This window comes from Myotis myotis, unplaced genomic scaffold (genome assembly GCF_014108235.1).
Source record: "Myotis myotis isolate mMyoMyo1 unplaced genomic scaffold, mMyoMyo1.p scaffold_m19_p_7, whole genome shotgun sequence".
Taxonomy (NCBI): Eukaryota; Metazoa; Chordata; class Mammalia; order Chiroptera; family Vespertilionidae; genus Myotis; species Myotis myotis.
The window spans coordinates 9346792-9358726 of record NW_023416379.1 but is presented as its reverse complement, the minus strand read 5'-3'; the positions used below and the strand labels follow the sequence as shown (position 1 = coordinate 9358726).

At 49.1% G+C, this 11935-nt stretch overlaps 1 protein-coding gene across 6 annotated transcripts in view; it reads left to right on the top strand.

Annotated features, from left to right (window-relative positions):
• Positions 1–236: 236 nt before the first annotated feature.
• MTHFD1L (methylenetetrahydrofolate dehydrogenase (NADP+ dependent) 1 like) overlaps positions 237–11935 on the top strand; it is a 159947-nt gene continuing 148248 nt past the window's right edge. For 2 of the 6 annotated variants that reach the window (XM_036316575.1, XM_036316573.1), the window contains exons 1-4: positions 240–582; positions 6835–6919; positions 8024–8074; positions 8159–8212. In XM_036316575.1, coding sequence (XP_036172468.1) covers positions 359–582; positions 6835–6919; positions 8024–8074; positions 8159–8212 — 414 coding nt within the window. In that variant the 5' untranslated portion in view covers positions 240–358. Of the gene's footprint in view, positions 583–6834; positions 6920–8023; positions 8075–8158; positions 8213–11935 lie in introns of all 6 variants that reach the window. The other 4 variants (XM_036316577.1, XM_036316576.1, XM_036316574.1 and 1 more) reach the window with 4 other exon arrangements.

The window sequence follows — 11935 nt, the reverse complement described above, 5'->3', positions numbered from 1 at the left end:
GAGGAGCCCCGCCCTGGTGGTGACTGCCAGCCAAATCGGGAGCCGCTATGAAAGCGCCAGAAGCCTTGCCCTTGGCAGCCGGCGCCTCCATCCCGCAGCCCGGCGTCCCCCCGGCCCCCGCCCGCCCCACCTGGCCGCCGCGAGGTGCAGTGCCCCCTAGGGGCCCCGGCGCCCGAGGAGCAAGAGAGGTCCTTCCGGCCGCTGGCGGGCCCCGGTGCTGCTGCCTGGCGCCCGCCCCGGGGAGGAACTTGCCGCCACGCCTCCGTGCTCTGCGGCCGCATCTCCGAGTGGCGGGAGGACCGGCCGCCCTCGGCTCCCGCCGCCCCGCCGCCTCCCTCCGCGCCGCGCCGCCCGCGCCATGAGCGCGCGCCTGCCGCTCCTCCTGCGCCAGCTCCGCCGCCCGCCGCCGCCCGCCGGCCCCCCGAGCCGCCTCCGGGTGCCCCGGCGCGCCAGCAGCGGCGGCGGCGGCGGGTGTGGCGGCGGCGAGGGCCTGCTGGGGCAGCGGCGGCGGCGGGGCACCCAGGCGGGCTGCAGCCACGGCCCGGGCAGCCGCGCGCCCCCGGCGTGGAACTTGATCGTCCGGTGAGTGGCGCGCGCTCGGCGGCGGCGGGGGACCCAGAAGGTGCGGCGGCGGGAGCGCTCCGGCCTCCGCACTGCCCCGGGGGGGGGGGGTGGGGGACCTTCGAGGGGGGTGTAGGGGTCGCAGGACGCGGGGCCGCGAGTGCTTAGTGCCAATGTGTTCGGGCGCGGGCGCCAGGAGGGCGTGCCAGGCGCGCGGGAGCCAGCGGGCCCCCCTGCGCCAGCGATCGGGCGGGCGCGGGCATCCCCGGCGGCCGGGCGGGCGCTGCGCAGCTCGGTCCGCACGCCGCTCGGCACGTGCGCCGGGGCCGCCGGCTCTGATGCAACCGCGCGGGGCGCGGCCGGGCCAGGAAAGGGCGGCGCGGCCGAGGAGGGGGAGGAGCGGGAGAAGGGGGCAGGGGGAGGGGGTGGCGCCTGCCGGCGGGTCGGGATCGGGATCGGGGCCGGGACCGGGATCGGGGCCGGGACGTGGACTCCGGAGAGGCGGCCCGGCCCAGCCCCGTGGCCTGTCCGCGCAGGGCTCCGCGTCCGGGCCGGCGGCCCGCGGCTATCCCCTCCCGCCAGTGAGCCAGCGCGTTCGGGGTTACATCATCTTTCCTGGGCAGGTGAAGGTGGAGCCGGCCCACCCGGTAGTCAGCGGGACGCGGCTGGAGAAGGGGAGGCTGACCCGTTCCGGGCATCGCTGCCTGGTGGGCAGGGAATCCCCTGCGTGGCTGTCACTCAGAAGCTCTCTCCCGCCCAGAGGCGAACTGGGAGCCCGGGGCCCAGCCCTCCCCTGTCCCCGCCAGGGATGCCACGTGCGCCAGCCCCCCCGCCCCCCCAACACACACACCCCCTTCGGCTCCCACGCCAGTCATCTGCCCTGCAGTCACCTCGGAGCGGGGGCGGGGGGAAGGGGAAGGGGAGGAGCCTTGTCTGGCCTTGGAGAAGTGTGTGAACTGGTTGCCTTCCTCCCCACCTCACTAGGATTCCAGCTCCATCCATTCACATCTCTTTCTTTTCCCTTCTATCCTTCATTCTAAAAGTAATTGCCAGTCGCCCCTCCCCCTTCCCCCGTCTCCAAGGCTCTTTACAACGTGAAAGACGACTCTCAGGGGCCCTTTGTTTAAAGTACCGGGTCATCTTTCTGAATGTCGCTGTTACTTCAGGCCTCCTCAGGTCATTAGATGGTAACCACCGGACAGCTCAGCTCACCTTCATGGGTGAGGGTCTGAAGACAGTATGGGAGGCAAAACCACCATTCCACCTTCCTGTTTTATTCTCTGGGCAGCTCTGACCACTGTTTGAAACTTTCTTTATTCATCTGCCTCTGCCTGGAATGAAAGCTCTGAGGAGTCAGGGGCCTGTCTCTCGTGTTAACTTGCTAGATCCTTCCTCCTGGAGAGTGCCTGGTAGAAGGTAGGCACTTACGCACCCTTGGTGAATGAACGGCTCAATAGTTGGGACCCTTTGTGGGTTTTATTCATGCATTCTTTCCTTGGAAGCCTTGACTGACTTAGAGGTGAGTAGGGTGCCTGGGTAGGATCCTGCTGCACTGGACTGGCCAGCCGCCAGTCCCTCACTACAATGGAAGAAATGATAGTGTCTACCGCAGAGGGTTATGAAAAGGGTTACAAAAGAGAATGTAAACCAAATACACAGTTCAGGCCTCAACAGATGTTGGCTTTTATTTTTATTTTTACAGCAATAAGCCAGGGTTTGGCAAACTAGATAGATAGCAAATACGGTAGGTTCTGCAGGCCAGGAGACAAAATAGAAGATATTATGTAGGTACTTTTTTATGAGAGAGAAAAAACACACATCTTCACAATTTTTATTGGTGAAATTTGAAATTTTAATTACGGACACTGACATTTGAATTTCCCATAATATTCACATGCCAAAAATACTATTATTTCGATATTTTTTAAAAAACCACTTAAAATGGAAAAGCCGTTCTTAGCTGGTGGATTGTAGGTTGCCAGCCCTCCTTCTAAACTTAAAGAAGGTGTGCAGTGAATTACTGCTTCACAGGATTATGGTTAAGAGACAGGTGCCTTGCTTTGCAGTATGACTTCACCACTCAATAGCTGTGAGAGTTTGGGCAAGCTGTTTGGTCTCAGTTCTTTCTGTACAAAATTGAAACCCAAATATCACTTGCTTTATTTATTTTTAAAAATATATCTTATTGATTTTTTACAGAGAGGAAAGGAGAGGGATAGAGAGTTAGAAACATCAATGAGGATCAGCTGCCTTCTGCACACCTCCTACTGGAGATGTGCCTGCAACCAAGGCACATGCCCTTGACCAGAATCGAACCTGGGACCTTTCAGTCTGCAGTCTGACGCTCTATCCACTGAGCCAAACCAGTTAGGGCTCACCTGCTTTATAAGGTTGTTGTGGATATTACTATACTCTAGTGATTCTATGAAGCACATTTTTAAAATCTCCAAAACTGGTATTTATCTTTTCATTGATTGTGGTTTTTACTCATTGTTGGCCAGGTGTCAGTCATTGCCTGTACCTGTGGGAACTTGGCCAGAGCTATGCACACTGTTGTGCCTTTTTGACTTATATGTATCATCTAACAAAACTTTTCTCGAAGAGCTTTCCCCAGGACTTGGAGGAAAAGGGGAGGCGAGCCTATCTTAGAAGTCACCTATTGGAATATACGTCCAGGAACCTATGTATCAGAAAATTCAAAAGAATAAACTCCCTCAAAAGCATAGTGATCTGTCATTGGTCCAGCAGCTGTCACATAATCCCCACTGTTTGCATCAACAAGTCATGGAAGGACCATTTTAGGAAATAATGGGATTTCTGGTTCTTGTCTGACAACTTTCCACTGACATCTGATAGAATCAAGAAAGCGCCAGCATCAGAACATGCAGACTGGTGTCAGGAACTTAACGGAAGCCCTGGGGACAAAAATGATGTTATCTTTCAAGAAATGTCTCACCAACACCCTTGACAGCACTGAGGGTGATATGTGTGTTTGGGGGCGGGGTAGGGGGGTGAGAGGGTAGGGGTTGGGGGACGGGGGATTCTGAGTCCCAAAACTCCCTCAGGAAAGTCCGATCCTGAATGTGAAGAAGTTTTAGAAATACCTCAATCAGTTTTTTGGGTAACTTTTCTTCTCTGTGTAGTATAGGAGTAGTTTATGACAAAAGAAAATCTGTCTAAATTTAAGTCTAAAAAATGCTTTTAATACTTTCAGCATAAACACAATGTTAAGCTCAGTGGTTGAGCATCAACCTATGAACCCGAAGGTCACTGTTTGATTTCTGGTCAGAACACATGCCCGGGTTTCAGGCTCAATACCCAGTAAGGGGAGTGCAGGAGGCAGCGATCAGTGATTCTCATCTTTGATGTTTCTCTCTCCCTCTCCCTTCTTCTCTGAAATCAATAACAATATATTTAAAAAGAAAAAAAGATTGTAACAGGTTAACTGGCAATATTTTTTTCTTTCTTAGTGGTTTATAAAACAGTGGTATCTTTCGTTCTGTATTTTCAATTGGATGTAAATAAGATTAAAGCTCCTAGATCAGACCTGTGCATTAAGTAGGATGTAGGCTAGACTGCTTTAACAAAATACCCCAGTATAACTGTAGACTTGACCATCCAGAGGGAAGCAGTCCAGGAAAGGTAGGATGACCCCATGATACTTCCTCACTGTGCCCATCCAGCAAGTGGGAAATGAGGCCAGGTTGCTGGTATACCTTTCTGCCAGCTGCACAGTCCTCCTTTCCTGGCCAGTGTTCACCTCCTGGCCAGAGGTTAGTCACATAACCCTATCAAAGTGTGGGCAAGACTGGGGAAAGTGCTCTTTGGCTAGGTAGCCATGTGGAGCCTAAACTCAGAAATCTGTTATTAAAAGTGGAAGAAAATGCATGGAAGTAGTCATAGGACCCAGTAATGTCAGCCATCATTAGCAGCTTATCGTTACTGTTGTTGCTGTTACGTATGCTAGTATAGAATGTATCCACTCATTGCCAGTGCAGTGGTTTATCAAATATTCTTTCCTCCCAACCTACACTATTTCTTGAAATACTGATGGCTGTTTTTGGAAGAGACTGTTCGGGAAATCTTTATTATATTTATTCACAGGTACCTCTTTCGCCTTTGAAAAAGTTGAAATATAGAATGCTATTAGTAACTAGGCTCAGCATTCAGGGATGCACTTAAATTGGAAGTATTTTTTTAAAAATATATTTTATTGATTTTTTACAGAGAGGAAGGGAGAGGGATAGAGAGTTAGAAACATCGATGAGAGAGAAACATCTACCAGCTGCCTCCTGCACACCCCCCACTGGGGATGTGCCCGCAACCAAGGTACATGCCCTTGACTGGAATCGAACCCGGGACCCTTCAGTCCGCAGGCCGACACTCTATCCACTGAGCCAAATCGATCAGGGCTGGAAGTATTTTTTAAAATATTTTTTAAATTGATTTCGGAGAGGAAGAGGGAGAGAGAGATCGAAACATCGATGATGAGAGAGAATCATTGATCAAGCCGCCTTCTGGGGATCAAGCCCAAAACCTGGGCATGTGCCCTGACCAGGAATCAAACCATGACCTCCTCATTCGTAGGTCAACCACTAAGCCACACTGGCCGGGCTAAATCGATAGTTTAATTTTATTATGATTTTTTTAAAAATTCTTTATTGTTGGAAGTATTACATATTACAGTTTTAGAACATTATCAGCGACGGCCTCCCAGACTCTTTGGCATGGCCACAGCTAGCTGCAAGGGAGGCTGAGGATTGTGGTCATTATTCTGGCAGCTTTGTGCCCAGCAAACGCACATTACAGATGACTCCCTACTTAACAGTGCCAGTCAGAACTAGACAGAAATAAAGGCTCAAATTGGCAGTCATGGAGGGAGGGACACAGAGCAGCACATGGCCCCCAGGCACAAATGATTGGACAGGAGATTTTGGTGCTCATTTATAAGGTGATTTGTAAATTTTTACAGATAGTCTGGTTTACTTAACACAATAATATAGTTATTTCACTAGGAATTACATTGCTTTATCCCAAGTGTCTAAAAACAAGTCTTCGCAGGTCACATAGAGTTGCATGCTCACCTATTCTGTTGCTTCTAGCCAAGTTGATGCAGAAAGACTCATCTTGGTTAAGGTTTGAAGCTCTTAATACTTTTCTGAGCCCCCTCTCTCCTAGGCCACCTCCTGGAGGGCAGTACCTTCCGGTTAAATTCATCACCTTCCTCTCTGAAAACCCAGAGGAGCTGACTCAAGTCTCTTTGCCCTTGGCGATTTAGTGCTCATGCTATCTGACTGAAACTTCACCTTGCTTTCTTTTAAAGCTTTTATATGAGTGCAAGAACATGCCAAACAAAAACAAACAAACCAAATTTAAAGAAACACCGGAAGTGTGAGCACTTCCTTGGCTGGGCCAGCGGGGAAGCCAACCTCATATGCAAGTGAGGAATATTTCCTAGGGATGGTGGTTAAGGTGGTCTCTGAAATTGCTCATTCCAGAAAGTTGCAGAAAGAGCCTTGCACCACCTTATCTAGGCCTGCCCGGCTCAGGCACCCTAGTGCTAAGTTGCAGGTGGCCCCTGCTGGGACTTTTAGGAGGTTCAAATGCAGGGTGGGGGGTAGGGGGGGAAGGACCAGGGGACTGAGTTCTCTCTCCCTAAGTGGCCTCAGGAGAGTGTCAGATTCTGATGTATCTCTGGTGTTTCTGCAGTATTTCCTTCCCCTCCCTTCCCTCTGCTCCCTTCCCATTCCCTCTTTCAACTCTGGGACCTGGAATTGTCCTGACACCACCCCCACCCCACCCCCCACCCCGCCCCCACTTCTCCAACAGCAAGCCCCCTTCCCAATCCCCTGTCTTCACTACCCTCCCTCCACCACCATTGGCTTTCCCTCTGGTTCCCAGTCTCCATTTCTGGATGGTGAAGGGGCTATGGTGCAGGAAGGGGATTTTTTTCACAAAGAAACACAAACATTTCACTACAGTGATCTTGGCAAATACAAGGGGAAAATTCACCCCTAGAAAATTACTGTTAACATCTCGTGTGTTTATCTCTGCTTATTTTCAAAATTAGCCTGTCACGCTTTACCTTGGGTTAGCATTTCATGAATTCATTGTTCTCCTGCCCTTCCCCTCCATACTTCCACACGTGAAGCACATCCTTACGTGGTCGAGTTGTTTTCACTTACAGTAAAAAAACGCTAAGGGGAATGTGCTGTGTCTGTCCTGCTTAGTCACTAACAAAGACACGGTATGTTGTGGTTTTTCTCACTGTAGGGAAGTCATTCAGAATTCAAAGGAAGTTCTTCGTTTATTGCAAGAAAAAAACCCTGCCTTTAAGCCGGTTCTTGCCATTATCCAGGTAAGCTGAGAACGTGGCTTTGTCCTCCTATTTTAGGCTGCCTTTCAGTTTTGAAAATAACTGGACACAAAAGGCCAGCTGTATTCGTTGTCACAGAAGTGTCATTCGAGCTTAATGGAGGGAAGAGAGGGCTCCGCTGAAACTGCTGTCATTTTCCCTTTCTCTGGTCATTTTGCTTCCAGGGGCTCCAGGTTAGGGACTGCTCTGCTTGAGCGAGTCTCCTGTGGGTCTTCCTCCTTTGGTGTGGGTAGCTTCCGGAGGCCAGGAGGTAGGCGCTCACCTAGGTGCCATCACACAGGTGTGGTGGTCCACTCATAAATGCTCATCACATGTGACTCCAAGGTGGTCAGGGGAAAAGTTCTCCTTTGATTCTGTGGAAGACAGATGGCTTGCCGAGTCATGATACTGGGGAATCTTACTACTAAGGGCCAACAGTCACTACATGTCACAGGCCCTTCCTCATCCCATGTGTATTCCATGTGCCGCGCACGGCCCCTTCATGTCCAACTGCAGTTGGCACTGTTTGCCATCCTTATTGGCACACCCGGGCTGACAGGTGCAGGGAAAGAATGAGGTGAGCCAAGCCTGTAAACTAACACAGCACAGCAGTTGGACGGCTACTGTCGTTTTTGGCATACACTTAATATGTCAAAATAACAGTGTCTCGTTCCATCAGCACTGTCAGTGTCAAGGCTGTAGCGTATGCTCAGGTCACTGGTATTCCCGGGGGTCTGTCTCCACATCCCCCGCAAAGATAGACCAGCGAGAAGCGTAGAAAGGAAAGTGGGTCGGGAGCCTGGGCCTCCTGGGACGGCTGCTTTCCACTTACAGGCACGTCATCTAAGCCCTGTCTCTGGTGTCCTAGAAAGAGATGCTGGCTGTGTGGCTATAAATGCCTCCTGAGGACGATTATTTAGAAGAAAGTGACACAATGGGAAGCTGATGTGTGAATGCCGGCCATTAGTTCCCTTTTAGAAGCAAGGAGTCTCTCTGCATTTTCCTTATTTTCTTTGTAATTAGGTCACTTGTAATCACAAAATCAGTCCGTTTTGTTTGATGCCTTTTCAAGATGTGACATTCTCCTTCTTCCTCCCCTCTCCTAAGGCAAGTGATGATAACTTGATGCAAGAAGTGAACCAGAATTTGGCGGAGGAGGTGAGGATTGTTGCTTTTCAAAATAATGTTTTCTGATGATGCACTCTCTCACAGTGACAGAGTAACCTCGCGTTCTCTTTCCAGGCTGGCCTGAACATCACTCACATCTGTCTTCCTCCAGAGAGCGGTGAGGACGAGGTAATTCCCACAGCGAACTTGAACCCTCGTGTTGCTTTCCACTTTAGACCTAATACACCTGTCAGCATCTCTCAGTTGTGGTTGGGACATCTGGAGCCTTTTCTTGTGGCTGGACTTTTAGAGGGAAGAGTTTACTTTCCCCTCTAGCGTAAACGCTCCTTGATCCATTTGTCCGTTATTGCACGTTTCTATTGAAGACATGGACTAGGACAGGGTGACTTTTTGGTTGTTTCTCTTCAGGATAGCAGCATGGTCATCTAGTCGAAACTGTCTGAACACTAATTCTGGTTTTGCTCTGTCCTGACAAATTGTTTGCCCTAGAGCCATTCCTTTGGCTTCTCTGGGTCGCAGTTGCCTTATCTATATATATAAAAGCCTAAGCAACCGGCTGGCCCAATGGCCAGTACCTATGACACGCACTGACCACCAGGGGGCAGATGCTCAACACAAGCTGTCAAGCTGCCGTGACTTGGCAGCTGCGGTTCTTGGGTGACGCACCCGGAACCAGAGGAGAAGGGAGCCCAATTCTGGGGTGTGTCACCCAAGAACTGCCCTCTCGCAATCAGGAACTCCTCGGGGGATGTCGGAGAGCCGGTTTCGGCCCAATCCCTGCAGGCCAGGCTGAGGGACCCCACCGGTGCACGAGTCTGTGCACCGGGCCTCTAGTTAATAATAAAGGACCAGCACGAGGTCATCTTCAGGGTCCTTTTCTGGCTAACATTCCATAAATCCTTCAGTGGCAGCGAAGAAGCCCCTCCCTAGGATCCTTCGGTTACTGTTGCGTGTGATTTAGTGGTTCCTGCCAGCAGGGAGTGACAGCCTTCACAAGTGTCCTCTCAAGTGTGGGAGGAGCAGCCACCCCCCTAAGTCGCAGTGAGGGAGCTGTATCTCGGGCAGCTTTCCTTCATGCTGTGGCAGTCATGGCGGTCAGGATTTGGTTTGACTTCTGGTGCTGGAAAACCTCAAACAGCGGAGTCTGAGAAAATGCAGAAGTTCATTTTTCTTGTACGTGAATGAAGTTGAGAAGCAGGTAGGCCCTGGCTGGTGTGCTGGCAGTGCGACGTCGTTAGACACTCGCTCCTTCCATCTCGCTGCTCAGCCACCTTTGTTGAGCTATGTCATATCCAAGATGGCAGACTTGGCGCTGCACGTCACGTCCCAGGTCATGTCCACGTCACGCCCCACGTCCACCTGCGCCAAATCAAAAAATGAAATCCAGACTTAGGGCGGAGAGACCTAATCTGAAAGCATCATTGTGAAGTGGGGGAAAGGCTGTTGGCAATAGGCAGAGCTCTCTGACCGTAAGATCTGCACGCCTCTGAGAAAGGGTTTTCTTTCTTTCTGTATTTTTTTCCAACCACAGTTTACATTTAATACTGTTCCGCACACATTTTGGATGTATGGCCACGTAGACAGACAGACAGAAGATGTGCACTCTACAGAGTGGTGGTGTGTCCCCCCTCCTCCTGCTCCCCTATCTGCCCCAAACACCCAGTTGGCCCCATACCCCATTATTTTGAGATTATTGACTATATTTCTCATGCTTCAATCCGCATCTCTGGCTATTCTGCAACTACGAAGTATCCAAAATTTTGTAAAGAGCTCAGACAACTTAACACCAGAAAAACAGCCCAGTGAAAAGGTGGCCAGAGACCTGAATAGACACTTTTCCAAGGAAGACATTCAGATGGCCAACAGACGTACGAAAAGTTGGTCAACATCACTAATCATTAGAGAAATTAAAAGGGTTTCTTGTATAGGGAAGGGTAGAGAAGTCTAGAATGAACCCCATGGGAGAAAGTGGGGTGAAAGGGCGGCTTAATGAGATAACAGATCAGAGAATGTTTTACCCTGAGTTGCAGCCTGTTTTCAGGAGGGGCTGTCTGCTAGCCCAGGGTCGGCCAAAGTTTAGGAACCTGGGGGAGGGAGGGAGAGAAGCTTGCCCAGAGTTCGGCCAGCAAGCATTTTGTTCTGATTGATCAGTGGGGACCAAATAGTTCAGCTAACTTTTTATGAGTCAAAAATGGGAATTTGTAGAGTCTCTGTCTGCCTTGTCCCAGAAAGATAAGTATCAGTGAGACTTACTCTTTTCAGTGCACAGAGGGTGGAGTGATTCCTTAACTGTCCCTGTTTTCCAGGATCATGGGACTCAGCTCAACAATATCTTATCACCAGCAAGTAAAAGGAAGGCCACAGGTCAAAGACAGGCCCCTCCATCTCTTCCCTTCAGGGACCTTTCCTGAAAGTCACAATTCTGCTTTCATTCCATTGGCCTGAACCTAATTGCTGGGCCATGATGCAGGGGAGACTGGGAAATGTAGCCTTCACACCGGGTGGCCTTAGATCATTTATTATCATAGCTAAAAATCAAGAGCTTATTCTAAGTAAGAAAGGAAACCGGATATTGGGCAGACAGTTTTTGCCACACTTGCCATTGTGATATTACAACTGTTGACACCTATCAAGAGAGTATTAACAAAAGTCAGAGAAGTGTATTGTCTGTTTGTAGAGGGACACCCAGTGTCTGTAGTAGAATCTGCATTTCTTTAGGTTGTTTTGCACTGATATTGATAGCCCTTGACTTTTATTTTTTTCCCTTGACTTATTTTTTTTACAAGAAGTCGTTTATGCCCTATTTTTCTTTGAAATTCTGATAAATACGATTTTGTGTGGTGGTGTTATGATGTTGGAAAAGAGTAAAGATCTTAATTTATTAAGATTTTGTCATTGCTTCTATCACATCCTAGTTACAGGAAATCATCGTGCCCTCACTTCATTCTGGACTGTATTTAGATGTTACCCTCTCTGACCAACCCCACCTGATATCACTGTATTAGCCCTTTACCCTGCTTAACCTGCTCTATTTTTCTTTAAATCATTTACCATTTCCAAATATTATAGTGTTGTTGTTATTATTAGTCTCATCTTCCCCACTAGAATATAAGCTCCATGAGGACAGGAATTTTTTTTTTTTTAAATATATTTTATTGATTTTTTACAGAGAGGAAGGGAGAGAGATAGTTAGAAACATCGATGAGAGAGAAACATCGATCAGCTGCCTCCTGCACATCTCCTACTGGGGATATGCCCGCAACCCAGGTACATGCCCTTGACCGGAATCGAACCTGGGACCTTTCAGTCCGCAGGCCGACGCTCTATCCACTGAGCCAAACCGGTTTCGGCAAGGACAGGAATTTTGATTGCAAATCTATTTCCTTTACTTAGGACTGGTCAAAGTAGGTGCTGAAAACACTCAACAGTTGTTGAATAAATGAAAGAATGATGAATGAAGGAGAAAATTTTCTTTCTGACTTTTGTATATCAAATAGCTTTTTCTTTTCTTACCATCAGTGATTTCTGCTAGATAGGGAAACAAAAATGGTAAACCAACACTTCGTAGTAAGATCCAAATCCATGGGCTAGTATTTCTCTTACTTACGAACAAATAGTGTATTAAGTGAAATGAATCATTTCTGGCATAAAATAAAAAACAATAGAGAGGATAGACTATTGCTTACAGTCATACCTAGCTATTCATTAGCTATTACATCAGCTTCCCTAACTGTACTTTTTCATAAATAGTGAATTATTTTAGTGTTTCCTACAAAAAAGGGAGATATCTCAGTTTATTTATCATAAGCCTTTGGAAATGCTTTCTGTGTGCCGTTCAGGTCCAGAGAACATGAGAACCCAAGTGATGACTTCTTGGATGTCATGAATAGT